The sequence below is a fragment of the Microcaecilia unicolor genome, chromosome 2 (assembly GCF_901765095.1).
Source record: "Microcaecilia unicolor chromosome 2, aMicUni1.1, whole genome shotgun sequence".
Taxonomy (NCBI): domain Eukaryota; kingdom Metazoa; phylum Chordata; class Amphibia; order Gymnophiona; family Siphonopidae; genus Microcaecilia; species Microcaecilia unicolor.
In genome coordinates this window covers 553,218,057-553,238,893 of record NC_044032.1, presented here as the reverse complement: position 1 = coordinate 553,238,893, position 20,837 = coordinate 553,218,057, and the positions used below count along the sequence as shown (strand labels likewise).

Sequence of the window (20,837 nt, the reverse complement as noted above, 5' to 3'; positions counted from 1 at the left end):
TTTAAAATTACCTCCTTACAGGACTGCAGAGAGGGGGCGAGGGGGACAAGATTCCCCCAGGCCCGGCCTCCAAGAGGGGACCAGCGCCAGCAATAGAAAAGCCACTTTCTGTAGACTTCCGGTGGCAGGCACAGACAGAAGACATGTATCTGGCTTTTTGTATTAAAGCTCTTGATTTCAGTATTAATATAATCCAAACCAGATCTGAATCAGGGAAGAAATTTTGCCCTGATACTCTTGAGCTGCATCTTAAAGGGTCCAGTGCAAGCACCCCTCCATTTGAGCCCTCTAACACAACCTTGCATCCTGAAGAATCCTCTTGCCCACAAAGACCCCCCCCCCCCCACAAGACCCCCACTCCCTTATCCCCCCCCTCCGCCTATGCTTCCTAATACATGGTATCTAGGGGTGTCTGGGGCAGGAGTGATCCCCAGTCACTCTTACCCTGCCAGTGCCAGATTCAAAATGGTATTGGTGACCCTAGCAGTATCTAGAAGTATTCAATTTACATAATAATGAGGTACTTTGCATGTATCTGCATGCTTTCCATCTCGTTATTATGTATCCTGTGGTAACTTAACGTGCTCTATAATGCACATTATTTCCATTTAATCCAGATTAAGGAACTGTGGTAACATGAACGAGGGCAGGCCCTGGAGCCAGGATAAACCAGAGCCCCACAGCAGGTTAAAGTGAACAAAATAATATTTGTTTAAGGTGTCAGGTAGGGGGCCTGTTCAATTCACAGGTGAAAAGAGAAAGGTGGCATATACTTCTGGGCTCTGGTCTGGCTCCTAGAGTCCCAGTACAATCTTTAGCAGTCAACACAGTAGGGGCGTAGCCAGACAACAGATTTTGGGTGGGCCTAAGCAAGAATTGGGTGGGCACCAAGTGTTCTCCCCCCCCCCCCCCCCCCCCCAAATTATCTCAGCTGGTGGAAAAACGCCTCTTTCCATCTTGGCAGCAGGTACGCACAGAAAACTGAGCATGCGCAGGTGCCGGTGTCGTGGAGAGTAGCGTTTTCGTTACCATCAGGGGAAATCTTCAGCTGGTGGAGCTTGGGATTCCCACCAGTTACTGTAGGAGTGGAACGCCGGATACTACCCGAATACTACTGCCTACCAGAACAACCTCATGTTTTGTGCCTACTGATGGACTTATACTTATGTATTCTACCTCTGCTTTTGGCTTTTAGCCATACTTTATCACTGCACTGGACCTTTGTGCCTTACCCAGTTTTATTGTTTACTAATGTAAGACAGAATGCAGGGCTATTAGACATATAGCTTGTAACTGTAACTGTAGTAGCAAGGCGTATACGAGATCAGCTTGCACGTAGATGCCACATGAATAGGTGGCCTTGGAGGGTGCTAACACCCCCGCCCTGCATCTCTGAGCTGACGAGTCTTATCTCCTGTGCTAGAAAGGAGCATTGTGTGTATGTAGAATAAGCTGCTAAGTTTCGTTTCTTTTGCCAGTATCTTTTCAGTATTATGACGTGTGTACGTACTGAGAACTACAATTATGCACTGTAAGAACTACAACTGTTTACTGCGCATGCCAAATGTGACGTGTAAGGGGCCTAGTGCGCAGGCCCAGTAGGGAAGTATAAATGTAAGTGTCAGGTGATTTGGGACACACAGTGTCCTGAGACTACTCGGTACTGTTCACTTGCTAGCAATAAAGTTGCCTTGTTTGGAACCAAATTTGGCCTTTTGTCTTCTGATTTACTAGCCTGTTTCATTGGCGAGCCAGCCAGGAGTGTTATCAAAAGGGAAATCGGATTATATTCTTCCCCTCCCCCATTGCGGTCGGATCGGGTCATCGATCCCCTTCCGAGAAGGTGGTGAGTGGCCACCGCTGATTTCAGCGTCCATCTCCCGGAGGAGGGCCGATCAACTCCGCCTGACTGTAAAGGGGGCTGTGTGGTTCCGGCAAGGCACCTTTTTCTATTTCAGAGAGAAGCGTACGACGGCGCGGCCTGCGACCCCGGCGGACAGGCGAGTATACTCTATGTAGTGACCGGCCCAGTAAGGACCGAAGAAGAGGCGTGATCACCCTCTTTTAGCCAGTGACTAATACGGACTATTGGTATAAGACTAGGTCCCGAAACTCACTAGGCTCCGACGACGAAACCGAGCGGCGAACGGGAGGGTTTCTTGTGGCGTATGAAAGTGTGTGAATGGGCTAGCAGTTCCAGGCCGGGCGACCGCGATCTGGTCAGGCCGAGTGTTGAACCTTCTGTGTCTGGTGGAACGAGACCCCTTACTCCTCCACCACCCCTTTCCCCCTTTGTCCGTCACCTGTCCTTTGGCACTCAGGTTAGGATGGGCGGGGGTGGGTCCACACCGTTAGATTTAATGACGAAACACTTTAGCGAAGTGTTCGATCAAGATAAGTGTAGCAGGGCCGGGATGATACAGCGATGTCAATTTATGTGGCCAGGGCTAGGGATTGCTGAATGGCCCCCAGGAGGGTCATTTGAGTATGAAAAGGTGGCGGCGGTCATGAATATTGTCATAGTTGAAGGGAACCCAGGCTGCCCCGAGGACATTCCATACATCCAAGCGTGGTTGGATGTAGTCCGGGATCCGCCGGCTTGGGCCCAACGGAAGGTAGAGAAAGCCGCCCTCATGGTGGTGAAGCAGAGGAAGGGCCGGAAAACTAAACTTAAAGCCCTGCCGACCTATGCCTTCGCTCTCCAAAGCCCGGCAACCGCTGCCGTTCAGAAGGCCGCAGGGACCGCCCCCATACGGCCGACCGCCCCTAGCGTAGAGGCCACTGAGACCACGCCCCCTGCTACCATTGTTAAGGCAGAAACCGCGCCCAGTACTACCAACACACTTTCTAGAATGAAAACCCCGAAGGAAACCCGAGGGAAAGTTCAGGGTTTGCCTGAAAAGAAGCCCCCAAAGGCCCCGATACTTGCTACGACGGAAGAATACGAAGACGATATTGCGCCACCGCCATATGCCCCTATATACCCCGACTTCGCGGGCCTAGCAGAGGGCCCGGATAACGCCGGAGCCTCCGGGTCAGAGTCGGAGGCCGAAGAGATTTCCCGACCAGCCTCACCTGAACCAACGGGCCACGCGACTACCCGGAAGAGTAAACGGGGTGTGAAGAACATTACCCGGTTTCCCCAATCAAGTCCACAAAAGGCCCTCCCTCCCGGCCGTAAAGGGGGGCCCATCAATATATACCCAGTCCGACTATCTACCACTTTTACCCCAAACCCGACAGAAGAAGGGGGTCAGCCCATTGAATCAACAGTTTATAGCCACGTTCCCTTCTCCAGTGCCGACTTGTACAATTGGAAATTGCATGGGCCATCTTACGACCAGAAGCCCGAGCAGTTGGTAGAATTAGTGGAAGGCATTATATACAGCTATAATCCTACGTGGGAAGACCTTAGACAACTAAGCGCCCATATTCTGACCACGGAAGAACGCCGTCTCTTACAACAGAATATGGAGCAAGCTGTCCGGGATGCGAACCCAACTCATGCTAACTTACAGAATCTAATAGAAACGGAGGCGCCCCTCGCTGCCCCTGCGTGGGACTACCGAACCGCTGAAGGCCAGACCTCTATCCGCCGGTATCAGCAGGCGTACCTGGCAGCCTTGAAGAAGGGGAAGCAGAAGGTTACAAATATGGGGAAAATCCACAGTGTAGTCCAACTGAAGGACGAGAGCCCGGGGGACTTCCTCGAACGACTTATGGAGGCATTCAGAAGGCACAGTCCAATAAACCCCGAGGATCCCAAGAACCTCCCAACCGTGGTTATGAGTTTTGTTAGTCAGTCAGCACCGGATATACGAAGAAAGCTGCAGAGAACGGAGGGGTTTGAAGGGATGAGCATCAGCCAACTGAAAGCTATAGCTGATCGCGTATTCGGATATCGCGACCAAGAAGAGAAGACGGAGGCCCGGAAGGAATCGACCAGACGGATGCGGGAGAAGGCGGATGTGTTGGCCACGGTACTGGAAGAGCGCCTAAGGTCTAGACCAAAGGGGAGGGGAAAAAGGACAAGAGGAACACGGTCCCCCATAGGACGTAACCAGTGTGCAAGTTGTCGGCAAGAAGGGCACTGGTGGGCTGACTGCCCAGAGGAGATACGGGACCGCCCGAGAGAGGAGGAACCATGGGACCGCCCGAGAGAGGAGGAGACTAACGACCGCACAGGGGGCCCCAGACGAGGCCGGGGCCGAGGCCGAGGAGGTCGAGGACGGGATGACCAAAGGGAATGGCAGATGGCTGTTGACGCTACCCGGGACAGTACCGCATGAAGAGACCGGGAGGGCAGAGTCCCCACTGACCCTCTGGTGGAAATTCGGGTGGGGACGCAATTAATGAGAGCCTTATTAGACACGGGGGCCCAGCGATCTGTAATCACCACTGCCATAGCCCCGGCCACAAAAGAAACCATACCAATTGTGGGGGCCTCCGGGAAATCCCTTGCAGCGCCCCTCCTCAAGGAACGCCAAGTCCAGATCGGAGGGACGATGGTGTCTCATCAGTTCATACACATCCCCGGATGCCCAGTCCCCTTGATTGGTCGAGACCTACTCTGTAAGCTCCAGGCCACCTTGAAGTTCAAGACCACGGGGGAAGTGGAAGCTAGCTTTGAAGATCGGCCAGTAACACTTGTCTGCCCAGTGAGAGAAGAATGGAGACTACACGCCCTCCCAACTGTAGGGCCCGGCGACTGTCGGTATGACCAGAACACCCCTTTTGCCCAGCAGAGGCGGGCCCTAATGGATGAAGTGCCTAATGTATGGGCAGAAGTGAACTCAGGCGGACTGGCCGTTAATGCTATCCCCATATGGATTGAACTCAAACCAAATGCTCAAGTCGTCAACCAAGGACAATACCATATCCCTTATGCGGCCCGGCATAGTATGCAAATTCACTTACACAAACTTCTTCAACAGGGGGTCCTTAAACCGATCAGATCCGCGTGGAACACCCCATTACTGCCCGTTAAGAAGCCAGGCACATCAGAATACAGACCCGTCCAGGACCTGAGAAAAGTCAACAACCAGGTGGCCGATATAGTTGCTCTCGTACCGAACCCTTACTCCATTCTAGCCCAAGTGCCAGCCCACAGCAAGTGGTATAGTGTCATTGATCTGAAGGACGCCTTCTTCTCCATCCCCCTTGCTGCCGATAGCCAGAAGTTGTTTGCCTTCACGTGGGAAGACTTACAGACGGGAAATAAGCAGCAATTTACATGGACCCGGCTCCCCCAGGGGTTCAAGAATTCACCCACCCTCTTTGGTGACCAACTTGCCCAGGACCTGAAAACGTACCAGGACGAATACGGGCCGGTCGTCCAATACGTGGATGACTTATTAGTGGCCCGTGAAACGTACACGGACTGTGCAGAAGCTACCCTTTACCTCTTGAAAACCCTGGAAGCCCAGGGGTACCGGGCCAGTCGCAAAAAGGCCCAGATATGCGAGATCGAAGTCGAGTATCTGGGGTTTCGCCTCCGAGAAGGAACCCGAAGGCTCGGTACCCCCCGAACCCAAGCCATTCGTAACCAACCCACTCCTGCGAATAAGAAGGAATTGCGGGCACTCCTCGGAGCCGCTGGATACTGCCGGATCTGGGTCATCAACTTCGCTGTCCTGACCCAAGACTTGTACGCCAAACTGAAAGGACCTGAACTCGAGGGCCAAAATCTCCAGTGGGAGAAACACGAACTGAAAGCCCTTCAGGACCTCAAGGAGGCCCTTGTGGCCCCACCAGCGCTCGGACTGCCAGATGTGACTAAGCCGTTCCACTTGTTCATCGACGAGAAGAAGGGATTGGCACTTGGAGTCCTCACCCAACTGGTCGGCACCTGGCAACGCCCTGTAGCATATCTCTCCAAGGGAATGGACAACGTAGCACGAGGATGGCCGGGCTGTCTCCGGAGCATTGCGGCAGCCTGTCTGCTGATACACGAGGCCAATAAACTCACGTTTGGCCAAACACTTTTTGTGACCACACCCCACGCCATCCGCGGCCTACTCGAGAGTCACGGACCCAGATGGATGACCAACTCCCGATTGGTTAAATACCAAGCCCTCCTGTGCGAAAATCCGGAGGTGCGGATCCTGGACACAACTAACCTCAATCCCGCCACTCTCCTTCCAACCCCTGAACCACCATTCCACGACTGTGAGGAGGTAATGGCCACTGTGCATTCTAGCAGACCTGACCTCAAGGACCAACCCTGGCAAGGGGGCATTACCCTGTTCACCGATGGAAGCAGCCAAGTAATAGAGGGAAGTCGAAGAGCTGGCTATGCTGTTGTATCTGAGGACCACGTGATCGAGGCTATGGCCCTGCCACCCGGAACGTCAGCCCAGAAGGCGGAACTGATTGCCCTCACCAAAGCCCTCCTGTGGGCTGAAGGAAAAGTTGTTAATATTTACACCGACTCCAAATACGCCTTCCTCACCCTCCAGGTGCATGGAGCCCTGTACAAGGAGAGGGGATTCCTGACAGCTGAGGGAAAAGGACTCGCAAATGCCACCGAGATTTGCCAACTACTCGAGTCAGTCTGGAAGCCAAAGAAAGTAGCTGTGATGCATTGCAGGGCCCACACCGGCCGGACGGACCCTATTGCCCGCGGTAACCAACGGGCGGATGATGCTGCAAAAAGGGCAAGTCAGCTCCCTTACTCCTCTCATCCTTCTGACCCCGTACTCGTCGTCCAGCTCCCCGCAGAGACCCCTATCTACACCCCCCAAGAAACGGAGTGGGCCCGACAAGAATGTCTGGAGTCACGCAATGGCTGGTGGATACTACAGGACGGGCGCATATGGATACCCGAAGCCCTGGCCTGGGCAGTGACCAAAGAGGCTCACGACCGCACCCACCTGGGCAGGGACGCTCTGGGGCGCCTACTTGAGAAAACCTACTACATCAACAAGTTGTCTTTGTGGACCAAAAATGATTCCAGTCAATGTGTAACTTGTGCCCGGAATAACCCCCGAACAGGACCCGGTCCTGCGCCAGGACATGTGCTCCGAGGCACTAGCCCTTTTCACGTTTGCCAGATTGACTTCACGCATATGCCCCCGGCCCGGGGCTACAAAGCCATCCTAGTCGCAGCGTGTACATACACCGGATGGATTGAAGCCCAGCCCACTAGAACGGAAATGGCTAAAGAAGTCACCTCCCTACTGATTCATCATATCCTACCCAGATACGGTCTCCCCAAGCAGATAAACTCCGACAACGGGCCTGCCTTTGCCAGTGAAGTGACTCAGCAGCTCAGTACAAGACTGGGCCTCGATTGGAAGTTGCATTGTGCCTGGAGACCCCAGAGCAGTGGAATAGTGGAGAGAGCTAACCGATCCCTGAAGAACCAGCTAGCCAAGCTATGCCAAGAAGCCAAAGCCAAATGGCCCGACCTGCTTCCACTGGCCTTGCTACATCTCAGGTGTACCCCCAAGGCTACCGGCCTTACCCCTTACGAGATGATGTACGCTAGGCCACCACCACTACCCTCTTTCCCCGACTCCTTGCAGATACAGGGCGAGAATTCCTTAGTGAGACAGATGAAAGCCTTACACGAGGTAGTGCAAAACATCCAGCAATACACTGAGAGGGTAGCTCCCCTGGTTTTTACCAGTCCTATACACCGGTTCAGGGTAGGAGAGGAGGTATGGGTGAAAGAGTGGGATGACTCTGACTGTCTGAAACCCAAATGGAAAGGGCCCTCCCTTGTTCTCCTAACGACCCCAACCGCTGTTAAAATTGCAGGAAACCCAGTGTGGATACATTGGACCCGATTGAAGCCTGCTGCTCCTACTAGCAGCGCCCCGAAGCGTTGGACTGCGCATCAACATCCTGACGCTCCACTACGGCTGACCCTAAGAAAGACGTGAACCGACAGATTCATGCCTGCCCAGCAACAGGAGCTCAGCTTTTGGATCCACTGCGTCTTCGGCTCTGTGTTCATTGCAGCCTTCATCGTGGGCCTCATTATCTTCTTGCTGCAAAGGCTCGGATACCTCCCACCATATATATAATGCTGAGCCTACTCCTCCTCCTTTGCTCAGTCCCGAGCTATCCTACCACCCTGAGCCAGAATTGCACTGAATGTTTGCGCCTGGTGCGCCATCGTATAGAGGGAGGATATCACCTGGTTACCACCCTCATCCACCAGACGCAGCCCCCGGAAGGCAATTGCAAGCTCCTTCCGGCGTGTGCCATCATCACCCCGGATGGCCTCCAACAGTTCCACAGATGCCTCCAAGGCAACCTCACTGTCTGCCATAGTCCCACCAAGCCGAGATACTACAATGTCACCCTCAGTGTAGGACTCCCTGCGTATGTGGCCGGGCCCCCGGGAGTTGAAGGTGATGGCATTCTGTATTACGTCAATTCCACTCGCATCCTTGCTGGCGGTATCCCAACGGTGGCTACACTCACCTTCGACGTTTGCGCCGCCATGGACAAACACCCTTGGTCCCGTAAGTGTGGAAGCCAAAGTTGGCGTCAGGCATATGTGAACGACCACAAGTATGTCTGCCCCTTCAGCCCAGACATGAGATGCTGCTCCCCTTGGGTTTGGCTCCCCTGTGCCGGCGACACTCGAGCCTCGGGCTGGGAACGAGTATGCGCTTATACGGGAGGAGGATATGCCGGATGCACCGGCCTGGGCGAATTTCGTCGAGGTTCTGGTAACTATGTGTCCCTAGACTGGCCCATCCGAGGCCACAACATGCCCTGGAGAGGAACGTGGGGCCTTGGCATTGACGGCGGAGGGATGGATCCGCTGACGTATATTACCATATATCAAAGCCTTGAAACAAAGCCTCCCACGCACTACCAGACTACTGTCGTTGGGTACCAAGAGGTATTCGATGAAATCGCTCGCGCTGAAGAGGCAGCGACTAAGTTCCCCATCTCCACAGAAGCGCGGAATATGTTCCTCAACCTGGCCGAAAACATCGCCTTCTCCCTGGGAATTACCAACTGTTTCGTCTGTGGAGGCACGGATATGGGTGAGCAATGGCCTTGGGAAGCGAAGGAGGTCCGACAGCAAACATGGGATGCGCTCAACACTACTAACATTACCTTTCCCCAGCGCCCGAAGCCGTACGAGTGGGCTCTGAGAACCAATATCATAGGTACCCTCTGCGCTAGTCGAGCGCCATCGAAGCGTTATTCTGTACCCGTGGGAGATTCCGCTTGCACGGGGGTCCTTCAGTTTAACGGCAGTCGACATACCTGGTGGCAGACGGACCGCCTGCCTGCCCCGGAGCCCATCTGGACTGAACCCACCTTGAACGCAACGTGGACACACGGAGGGAATGCCTCCCTTAAGTGGGTAGCCCCGGAGGGCTACTACTATATTTGCGGGCGCAGGGCCTATGAACAGCTCCCGGCCCGCTGGTACGGTACCTGTCTCTTGGGCACCGTCCGACCTAGTTTCTTCCTTCTGCCCCTGCGAGTCGGCGAGACGTTGGGCATCCCCCTTTACGTGGAAAAGGGGCCTGATAACATTGCCAGACGTAAACGGTCTCTTCTAAGCACCAAACCTAAAGTCCAAATTGGAGACTGGAAAGACAACGAGTGGCCGCCAGAACGTATCATTCATTACTATGGACCGGCCACGTGGGCTGAAGATGGCACATACGGGTACCGTACTCCTATCTATATGCTGAATCGCATTATCCGCTTGCAGGCAGTGCTCGAGATCCTTACCAACGATTCGGCATTTGCCCTCAACATTTTAGCCCGACAGAACACTAAGCTCATTACCGCAGTTTACCAAAATCGCTTGGCTCTTGACTACCTCTTAGCCCAGGAAGGCGGGGTGTGCGGCAAGTTTAACCTCAGTAATTGCTGCTTACAGATTGATGACCAAAGCCAAGTCATCAGCGAGATAACTGACCGCATGGTCAAATTAGCCCACGTCCCCGTCCAAAACTGGAACAGCGCTTGGGATTGGACTTCCTCCCTTACCAGCTGGTTGCCAACTTCCGGGAGCCTGCAAGGCCTCCTCGTCATGGGTGGCCTGTTTTTGCTGTCCTGCCTATTAATTCCCTTGTCTCTTCCCTTAGTTTTCAGGTGTCTCCGCTCCACCATGGAAAGTATCGCTGACCGCCGAGCTGCTGCCCAACTTATGGCTCTCCAGGTGTACTCCCCCATTCCCCAGGCTGACGAAGCTGACGAAGAAGAACCTTGTGGCTGACGCGGACTTCTGTCCTCCCGAATCAATTTATGAGCCAATACCCTTGTGCCAGCATAAGACCGGCTACAAAGGGGGGGGGATTCCACTAGGGGCCCTCCGTCTCAACCCCGGCGAAGTAACCAGCGGCTGCACAAAGGCTTAGGGCTCCTTGTGACCTCCTTGCTAATACTTCTTGTCTCTCCTTTCCTTTTCAGGGTTCTGGGAATGATACTCTCCATCAGAATGAATGTCTAGTATCAAAAGGGGGGAATTGTAGGAGTGGAACTACTACTACTACTACTACTACTACTTAACATTTCTAGAGCGCTACTACCCGAATACTACTGCCTACCAGAACAACCTCATGTTTTGTGCCTACTGATGGACTTATACTTATGTATTCTACCTCTGCTTTTGGCTTTTAGCCATACTTTATCACTGCACTGGACCTTTGTGCCTTACCCAGTTTTATTGTTTACTAATGTAAGACAGAATGCAGGGCTATTAGACATATAGCTTGTAACTGTAACTGTAGTAGCAAGGCGTATACGAGATCAGCTTGCACGTAGATGCCACATGAATAGGTGGCCTTGGAGGGTGCTAACACCCCCGCCCTGCATCTCTGAGCCGACGAGTCTTATCTCCTGTGCTAGAAAGGAGCATTGTGTGTATGTAGAATAAGCTGCTAAGTTTCGTTTCTTTTGCCAGTATCTTTTCAGTATTATGACGTGTGTACGTACTGAGAACTACAATTATGCACTGTAAGAACTACAACTGTTTACTGCGCATGCCAAATGTGACGTGTAAGGGGCCTAGTGCGCAGGCCCAGTAGGGAAGTATAAATGTAAGTGTCAGGTGATTTGGGACACACAGTGTCCTGAGACTACTCGGTACTGTTCACTTGCTAGCAATAAAGTTGCCTTGTTTGGAACCAAATTTGGCCTTTTGTCTTCTGATTTACTAGCCTGTTTCATTACCACTAAACATGTGCTGCTGTTGGGTGGGCCTGAGCCATAAGTGGGTGGGCCCTGCCCCACCCAATCCCACCTGTGGCTACGCCACTGCAACATAGGCCAGCTTGCATCCAGCTGGGTCAAAGATATTGTGTTGCAGAGTTCCAAGTTGAACTTGGCCTACCTGACTGTCATGGTTGCAGTTCACAGGTTGCAGGTGGAGGCATATGCAGTTGGGTGTTTCTGTTTCCCTCTGGGCCTCTCTAATCTAGCTGCGCCTTGAGTGTTTATACTTCTTAGACCCTGCCCTCCTGTTTTAAGGTGGCTCTGACACTGTGAGAGAGAGCAATCAAGGGAGAGGGGCAGCATCTTATAGACTCCCTCACAGGGACATTTAATGTGTATTAATGCCATAATGCTTAGGGTTACCATATGTCCGGTTTTACCCAGACATGTCTTCTTTTTGAGGACATGGCCAGGCAACCGGGCAGGTTTTGCCAGCCTGCCCATTTGTCAAGATTTCCAGACAAACGGGCAGGTGGGTGGGCCTACTGGTGTCCTATCCTCCACTCCCCTTACCTTACTATACTGCCCTGGTAGTCTAGTGACCTCTTCAGGGTAGGAAAGAGCCCCCTCTTTCCTGCCCCCAGTGCCTGCATACTGTTCCTGTGACGGTCCTGGTGCCGATTCAAAATGGATGCCGAGAGTTAAAGTCTCGCAAGGCCACTTCAACTCTCGGTGCTGGAACCGGAGTCAGCAAGGAACAGTATGCAGGCACTCCAGGCAGGAAAGAGGGGGCTCTTTCCAGCCCCGAAGAGGTCACTAGACCACCAGGGCAGTATAGTAATGTAAGGGGAGGGGAGGATAGGACACCCTTAGGGGTGTGTGATAGGGGGTGGGGGCGTGGTGTGGGCGGGATGAGGTGTGGTGGGAGCAAATATGGTAACCCTAATAATGCACCTCAATGTTTTCACAAACCTGTTGGACAAGTATATGAAGGTAACAATGCCCTCTAACTCAAATATTTTCTTTTAAGGAAACTGAATGAAAACAAGGAATTATTGAAGAAAGAGCTTAAAGAGTTGCAACAACAAAAGAAGTATTTTCAAAAAGGTATAATCACATCTGACCTCTTTCAAGATGGTAGTGTTGTGCCATGCTTTATTCTGCTCTATGCCCATACAGCACACAGTGGGAGTAACTTTACAAAGCCTTTCTGCAAGTAAAACAGTATTTTAACCTGCAGAAATAGAAACGTAGGGCTCGATATTCAAAAGGATTTTAGTGAGCAGGAGAGACTCCTGTCTGGCTAAAATCCGCTGACCTGGCTGTCTGCCGATATTCAGTGGCACTTAACCAGGCAGTGCCACTGTATATTGGTTCTGAATGTTGTGGCACTGTCCAGTAAGTATAACAAAAGAGAGGGAACAAAGTACAAACTAAAGTCCAAACAAAAAAACAGCACCACGGGCCTTTAAAATGGAACAAAGTTCTTTAATGAATGAGCCTTGACCCGACACGGGCCGTGTTTCGGTGACTAGCACCTGCGTCAGGGGTCTACATAAAATACAAAACATAGAAATAATATATTTTTAAAAATTGTTAACATATAATGAATAAAACCAAGAATTAAAAATAATATTTAGACTCATCAAGCATACATATATAAGCCTATATAAGCACCTAAAGCATTTAATATTTTAACATTGCATTTAATAATTTAACATTCTCATATATTATTATATAGTAATTTGAAAATAAATGGATAAATAATCAAAACAAAAATGGTAATGGTAACTCACCACAGTGATGACGTGGAATTTTTAAAAATATATTATTTCTATGTTTTGTATTTTATGTAGACCCCTGACGCAGGTGCTGTTTTTTTGTTTGGACTGTCCAGTAAGTGCCAGGGTGGTCAATGAGCAGAGCCAGTACTTAACTGGCGTTATTCACAGAGGTGTAGCTAGGTGGGATGCCAGGGAAGCGACCGCTCCCCCAAATGGACTTTGGACGGTGATAGCGTCTGTTTTTCAGGTGGTCTGTCGCACCTATGCAGTGCGTACGCGCACCTCTCTGCTCCCCCTGGCGTCACAACCTGGCTACGCTTCTGGTTATTCAGTCCGCTAGCCAGTTAAACAAGCAGATAAATTTAGGACTACAGTACAATACCATACAACACAGTTAAGGCTTATAGGTCGCACATACCATATAATAGTTCAACACAGCTGAACAAACTCCTGAGCTTACATAAAAGGGGAAAGGGAATGGGACTTATACACTGCCTTTCTGTGGTTTTTCCAACTACATTCAAAGCGGTTTACATATTATATACAGGTACTTATTTGTACCTGGGACAATGGAGGGTTAAGTGACTTGCCCAGAGTCACAAGGAGCTGTAGTGGGAATTGAACCCAATTCCCCAGGATCAGAGTCTGCTGCACTAACCACTAGGCTACTCCTCCACTAAAAGATAAATTAATTAAAATGTAGGACATTGAACTTATGGTGCAGCACTCCAAATGGTCCATTTTTGTTGACATCTTGGACTTTGGGATACCGGCAGCAATAATGATGATACAGCTCACTTGAAGTCCCTGCAAATACTCTCTGCAACTACTGGTGCAGATAAATTTAACAATTTTGAGCTTTTTGAGACACTTTAAGCACATTGTTTGAGTTGATTATATAGATGTATTCTGCACACTGTATCAATGATCTTTACTGGAGTTTTTTTTTCTGCTAATGACTGAATTGGGGAAGCACATCTGATTGCCCCATTATTAATCTGAGGCTTTTTTCCTGTGTTGTTGGTAGATACTGTTTCTTTACCAGTGAGGTGTTTTGATTATGTTTTTTTGAGTAATTAAAAACTTACAGACTACGTATTTAAAATCTTGAAAACAAACAAGTTTTTAACAATTTACAAAAAAATCTTGTAATTAGATTCAAAACAAATAAAAGGTGGCAGTAGATTCCACCATTTTGCAGCCTGGCACGTAAACCTTAACGAAAATACAGTCTTATAATGCACCCCGAGAGAAGAAGGAAATTGAAGCATCAATTAATGCCTAGAGGTCCAGGAACAGTACTTATCTAATATCGTGATCAAAGGTAGCATATACTGACTGTCCTAACTTTATCCGCCAAGGTAACCATGCACTGGTCTGAATATCGGCCAGTACACTGTTAGCTTTCTAGTGTCCGGTGTCCCCTGTAACCTGGATATTCAATGCTGCTGCCTGGACATGACCTGGCTTTGAATATCTGGTCTCAGTTCAGCCCATAAAAACTGTTGAATATTATCCCCTTAAAAAATTAGCTAGGAATATACACACACATAAAATTACATGCTACTGACACATAAAACAGACTTCACACAGAATGAGCACTCCAATTTATTTATTTAGAAATTGATTATCCACCGTCCAAACTCCAAAAAGGGCTGCCCGGAGTGACATACATGATAAAACAGCACAGTACAGCAATATTCAGTACACATAATTCAGTAAGGGGTAGTTATCAAGCTGCATTAAGGTACTAACCCATGTTATTTACCCCTTAATATGTGTTAAAGGGCTCTAAGCTGAGTGTGGTGCCTTACCACAGTGATAATTTGGTTTCCCCCTGTTATATAGTAATGAGATGAAAAACATGCAAATGTATGTAAAACAGCTCATTACTAAGTAGATACTATACTTCTGCTTGCAGGGTGCAATGGTTATATACTGGAAGTCATGGTATATAGCTGGTGAAAACCATGTGAGAGCACTGGGTTGCCAAGCCTGGCCACATGGCTGCATATTGAAGGGGGTCAGCACATATAAGCCAAAGCCATGGCCAGAGCACCCTCACCCCCACATCCAAATTCATGACCCCCCCCCCACCCCAATTATAAGTGTCCCTTCTCAAAGGTAGTAACTCCTCTCCCAGGCCCCTTCCCTGCTTGACTGAAGTATACATGAGCCTTTCTAAGGCACTTAATTTTAGCAAAATTGGGGGGTTGGAAAACCTCAACGTAGATTGTATTTTCAAATCTATGTAAATTATGGGCAATATTCCAACCCCCCCTGGCTACCGCATAAAGATAAGGGATTTATTTGCTTCTCTCTATACCCAATATTCAGCGACCCTATCCATTTCAACAGGATCAATGAATATGCCATCCTAAAGTTAAATAGTTAACTTAGGGATCCTTTTACTAAGCTGCATGAGGTGCCAATGTAGCAAAAAAAATGGAGTACTGCAGGACATGCTACTACTACTACTACTTATCATTTCTAAAGCGCTACTAGACGTACGCAGCGCTGTACACTTGAACATGAAGAGACAGTCCCTGCTCGACAGAGCTTACAATCTAATTAGGACAAACAAGACAAACAAGAGATAAGGGAATATTAAAGACATGCTCAGGCATCCTGATCTGCACACATTATTGCATGCAAAAAAAAAATTCTAATTTTTTTGAGGGGCAGAGTGGGCATTCCTGCACTAAACAGCACATGTACATTACCATGTGCTAACTGTTTAGAGCACAAATAATGCAGGATGCCTTACCACCTTCAAAATGGGTGGCAGTAAATGCTCATGCGGTAATTTTAAAAAAATGGCAGTTTTTTTTCTGCTTCTGATTATGCTTGTATGCTGTTTTACCCTCTCTTTTGTTACTTTGGGTGATAATGGCAAAATTAGTGCATGGCCATTACTGCAAAAAATAGAAAAAACCCATATTTATGGCCACGGTAAAAATGGCCTTAGCGTGCAGGAAAGACTCGCTAAGGGTGTGCTAAGGCCTCTTTGTACCACAGCTAGTAAAAAGACCCCTTAACTGGTATGTTAAGACTGCTATGTTTGTAGTCCCCTAAACAGGTACAGTATATTCATCTGGATAGCACTGGCTTTTCCCATTGGCTTTTACAAATGGGCCTTGACTTCAGAGCCATCCTTTCAGACATAACACCTTTGTAAATATGGAGGGTTAGTCTAGTTGTTATCTTTGGCACATACTACTGAGCTGCCAAATCTAAGTCAAATTTTGTAGTTTGCAGATCATCTTGGTTTCATTTTTACTATATATAGCGGGGCATTTTTGATATGACGTCTAAGTCTGACTTTGGACATTTTGCAAAAAACATTCAAAATCTGAATAGGAAAGAAAGGTAATTTTCATAAAAGAAAAATGTCTAATTTTTGTTTTTGAAAATACTGTTCTGAACAATGTTTTGTGATTTGGACGTTTTGTTTTTTGGTCCATTTAAAAAAAAAAAAAAAAAAGTCTAAGTGCAAAACTCACAAAATCAAGCCACTGGGATGTAGGAGGAGCCAGCATTTTTAGGGGGCACTGCAGTGGACTTCATAAACTCCTCCCAGGTACACTTCATAAACTGCTCCCTTACCTTGTGTCCTGAGCCCCCCCCCTAAACCCACCCAAAACCCACTACCCCCAACTGTACACCACTACCATAGCCCTTACGGTTGAAGGGGGCACCTATATGTGGGTACAGTGGGTTTCTGGTGAGTTTTGGAGTGCTCACAGTTTCCTCCACAAGTGTAACCGGTAGGGGGAGGAAGGAGCGTGGGTCCACCTGTCTGCAGTGCACTGCACCATTACTAGACTACTCCAGGGACCTGCATGCTATTCTAATGGACCTGAGTATAACATCTGAGGCTGGCATAGAGGTTGGTAAGTAATGTTTTTCATCACATTTTTGGGGGATGGGAGGGGGTTAGTGACCACTGGGGGAATAAGGGGTCATCTGGTTATTTAGGTCACCTTTTTGCGTAAGGTCTAGCTCAAAACATCTAGTCCTGGACGTTTTTATTTTGTTCCATTATGGCTGAAAAATCTCTAAGTCTTAGGAACGCCCAAGTTCTGCCCTGAACACACCCCTAGCACTCCCTCTTGAGATTTGGACGCACTTCTGGTGGACTTCAGAGAAAAACGTCTGAAAATCAGTTTAAAAAATACTGATTTGGACGTTTTTGTGAAAAAAACGTCCAAATGCAGACATGCCACTTTTTGGACGTTTTTCTCTTTTGAAATGAGCCCAATAGTCAAGTTCGTCTTGAAAGCATCCCAGGTTTTTTATGTTTGATTGGTCAGCAGTTTTAGAAGTGCATTAGGGAAAGAAAATTGGATGTACAGTGCAGGTCTTTTTCTGCCGTCATTTATTATGTTACTATGTAATTTGCTAGGTCATGGTATCTAATTGTAATAGCTGATTGTATACCCTAGGAGTATTTAGTTTATTGGTGAGTTACCTTTAAACTGCATTCCTGCCATTTGGATGAACCCTGCTCTTTGTTCAGCTACAGTATATAAGTACATTTGATATGTTTAGTGCACACAGTGTCTTCTCAGCAAATAGAAAATAAACGATTGCTACAGAGTCGGATCATTTCTACTATGAAGCATCTACCTGACCTAGAGATGAGAGTACAAAACCTCAGGTTGGTTCCAAAGATATGAAGTGGTATTATTCTTATGTTCTCCTAACACATTTAGGAGGGAAGTTATCAGTGTGGCCTACCATTACGAGATGTTATTTTACAACTTAGCAAGCAATTTTAGCACAGATCCCATATTATACAATGAAACCTAATTACTAATAACTTGGGTTAACAGGAAAATAATACCTCTTAATGGAAGCCTATGTTAACTTCCCCTCTTTAATATTTTTGAGTGTCAAAATGCTTTATTCTTAATTGTTTTGATTCATCAGTTTCTTAATACAATTTATTTATGTACTTTATTAGGTTTAAATAATAATACAAGCACAGACTTGTCATGAAGAGTGCATAGGTAAATCAAAAAAGAAAATAGCTGTAGTAAAGAAACAAAACAGGTACTATGTTAGACAAGAAATCCTGTGAGAGACCAGGATAAGCAGCTTAAAATGTATTGTACTGTTTTGGGATCTTATCAGGTACTTGTAACCTGGATTGGCCACTGTTTGATACAGGAAGCTAGGCTTGATGAACCTTCGGTCTGTCCACGTACTTATGTAACTAAGAAATGTTAAAGAAAAAGAGGAGGCAAAAAAAAGACATCCTAGCAAATTCATTATGGTGGGTTCAAACTTCTACTCCCTCAGACTTCTAGGTGCCAGGACTTGAGATACTTTGCTCCTTCAAAGATCCTGAATCCAGGAAAAAATGTAATGTTGATGGCTCAAAAAGGACATATCTTACATTCTAAAACCTAAAGGCCAAAGTCTCCTGGTGCAGCAGTATAAATTTCTTCCTCCAGATCTGAGTAGCCATACTCAATTCAGGACTCATCCAGACTTTAGCTCCTGTTGATTCCTAAAAAACAAATAGATAACATAATCTTGCCTCTGCAGAAAGACCATGGTCACATGCAAAATCCTCCTATCAAGAGTGGACTGACAGGGATCTAGGCCTCCAAGAAATGAGTCAAGGGCCCTAACCCTATCAAAAATGATTAAACTAGATGGTGTCTAGGGGTGAGTGGGCCCCTACTGGTGTGGGCCCTCGGGCACTGCCTTATTGTCCCAATGGTCAGTCTGCCCCTGCCCCCTATGTTGCTTTTTAACTGTAGATCTCTTGAGAGGAGCAGAGACATCCAAACTATCTGTTTATTGTTCCAGATCTGAAGCTCCAACAGCTCCCCTCCTGTGGTACGGAAGGCAGGTGGTAGGCCCTATTCGTAGCCCTTTTAGGAATTTTTAAAACATCTCACAAAATATTTTTGAAGAGCAGCAATAAGTGTAATAGAAGAAATCTTAAGAAATTTCAATATTCATAAGTTCAGATTTCTACCTGCATTTTCAAGATTTTCCAACTTATGTGATAGAGCTTCCTTGGTCTCCTGCATACTGGATAACTATGACTGCTAGTCCAAGGCTCTGATCCTCCCAGCAATCACCAAGTGATCAGATTCCTTCAACTGTAATCTATTATGAATATGTGTAGTAATGGTGGCTAAAGAAGCCACTGTCTTCCCACTGAAGCAACCACAGTTCAAACACTGTTCAAAGTCACATTAGGAGGCCTCAGTAAAGTTGTTGTAGCTACCAGCATTTCTAAAGCCACTTTTGCCTGGGAGGAAGCTGACTTTAATTTCAACACCACCATTTAATTTTTCCAGACCACCAGCACTTACAGGTCACACTTCTGGTGATGCAGAAGTGCCCCCGGCTACTACAATAGATGCCTCTGCAAAAATGTTGCTTTGAGTGTGGTCTACAGCTGAACTCTGGGACACAAATGCTATGGAACTCATAATCCAGCTGTTTGGACTGAGCAATACCTCAAGGTTCAATGTGGGAGAACTTCCTATTAGACTTGGCATAAGGTCAGGAGTGTGGTGTAGGAGCTCAGGAATAGTGTTCTGCCTTCCAAACTCTCCTTTTCCTCTTTCTCATGAAAACTGTGAGAAAGAGGTAAGATGCTGAGAGAGATGAGAACTGCCATACACTTCTATCCCTTAAGGCACCATTTTGGTGTCCCTTAAAGTTAATTTAGGGGTCATTTTACTAAGGTGTGCTGAAAAACGGCCTGCGGTAGTGTAGGCGCGGGTTTTGGGCATGGTCAGGTCCATTTTTCAGCGCACCTGTAAAGCAGGCCTTTTTAAAAAATTTTTTGCTGAAAATGGATGTGCAGCAAAATCAAAATTGGTGTGTGTCCATTTTGGGTCTGAGACCTTACCGCCAGTCATTGACCTAGCGGTAAAGTCTCACGTGATAACTGTGCGGTAATGACCTACATGCATCAAATGCCACTTGGTGCGCGTCCAATACACACACCTAAAAATAAAAATTATTTTTTGGTCGTGCACCATAATTGAAATTACCGCAAGAGCCACGCGGTAGCCAGGCGGTAACTCCATTTTGGCGCACATTGGGCACGCGTACTCACTTGCACGGCTTAGTAAAAGGGCCCCTTAATATTTATATTCCACACTATATCCAAACCAAGGGGCCCTTTTACTAAGCTGTGTAAGCATCTACGTGTGCCCAACATACGCCAAAATGGAGTTACCACCTGGCTCTTGCGGTAATTTCATTTTTGGCACACATCAGATACATGCATTCAAAAAATAATTTTTATTATCAGACGCGTGCCAAGTGGCATTTGACGCACGTAGGTTATTACCGCCCGGTTACCGCATGAGACTTTACCGCTAGGCAAAGGAGCCGACTCTGTGGGTGCTTGAGCACCCCCAATATTGAGAAAACTCCTTGTATGTGTCCAAGGAAGGGTTATTTCCACTGGGCTTAGCACCCCCAATAAATTTGAAAAGTTGACTCCTATGCCGCTAGGTCAATGGCTGGCGGTAAGGTCTCAGACCCAAAATGGATGCGCACCAATTTTGATTTTCCCGCACGTCCATTTTCGGCAAAAATTTTAAAGAGGCCTTTTTTACAGGTGTGCTGAAAAATGGATTGGCGCACGCCCCAAACCCACTCTTACACTACTGCAAGCCATTTTTCAGCGCACCTTAGTAAAAGGACACCCAAAGGATCTAGGTGACTATTACATAACCTAAAAGATACATATGCAAAATAATAAACAAAATTATAGTACAACATAAAGAAAACAATAAGTTAACAATATAAATTAAATACACATTAGGCATAATATATTGAAAATATTACTGTCAGATTACAATTATAATAAAAATAATAAAACCAACTAAGAAAGATGAAATACATATTAAATATAAACAGAAATTCAAAAAG

General features: G+C 47.6%; 1 protein-coding gene across 1 annotated transcript in view; it reads left to right on the top strand.

Annotated features, from left to right (window-relative positions):
- Positions 1 to 20,837, top strand: part of LOC115461519 — a 66,642-nt gene that overhangs the window by 8,754 nt on the left and 37,051 nt on the right. The window contains exons 4-5 of the mRNA XM_030191373.1: positions 12,170 to 12,246; positions 17,475 to 17,583. Coding sequence (XP_030047233.1) covers positions 12,170 to 12,246; positions 17,475 to 17,583 — 186 coding nt within the window. The remainder of the gene's footprint in view (positions 1 to 12,169; positions 12,247 to 17,474; positions 17,584 to 20,837) is intronic.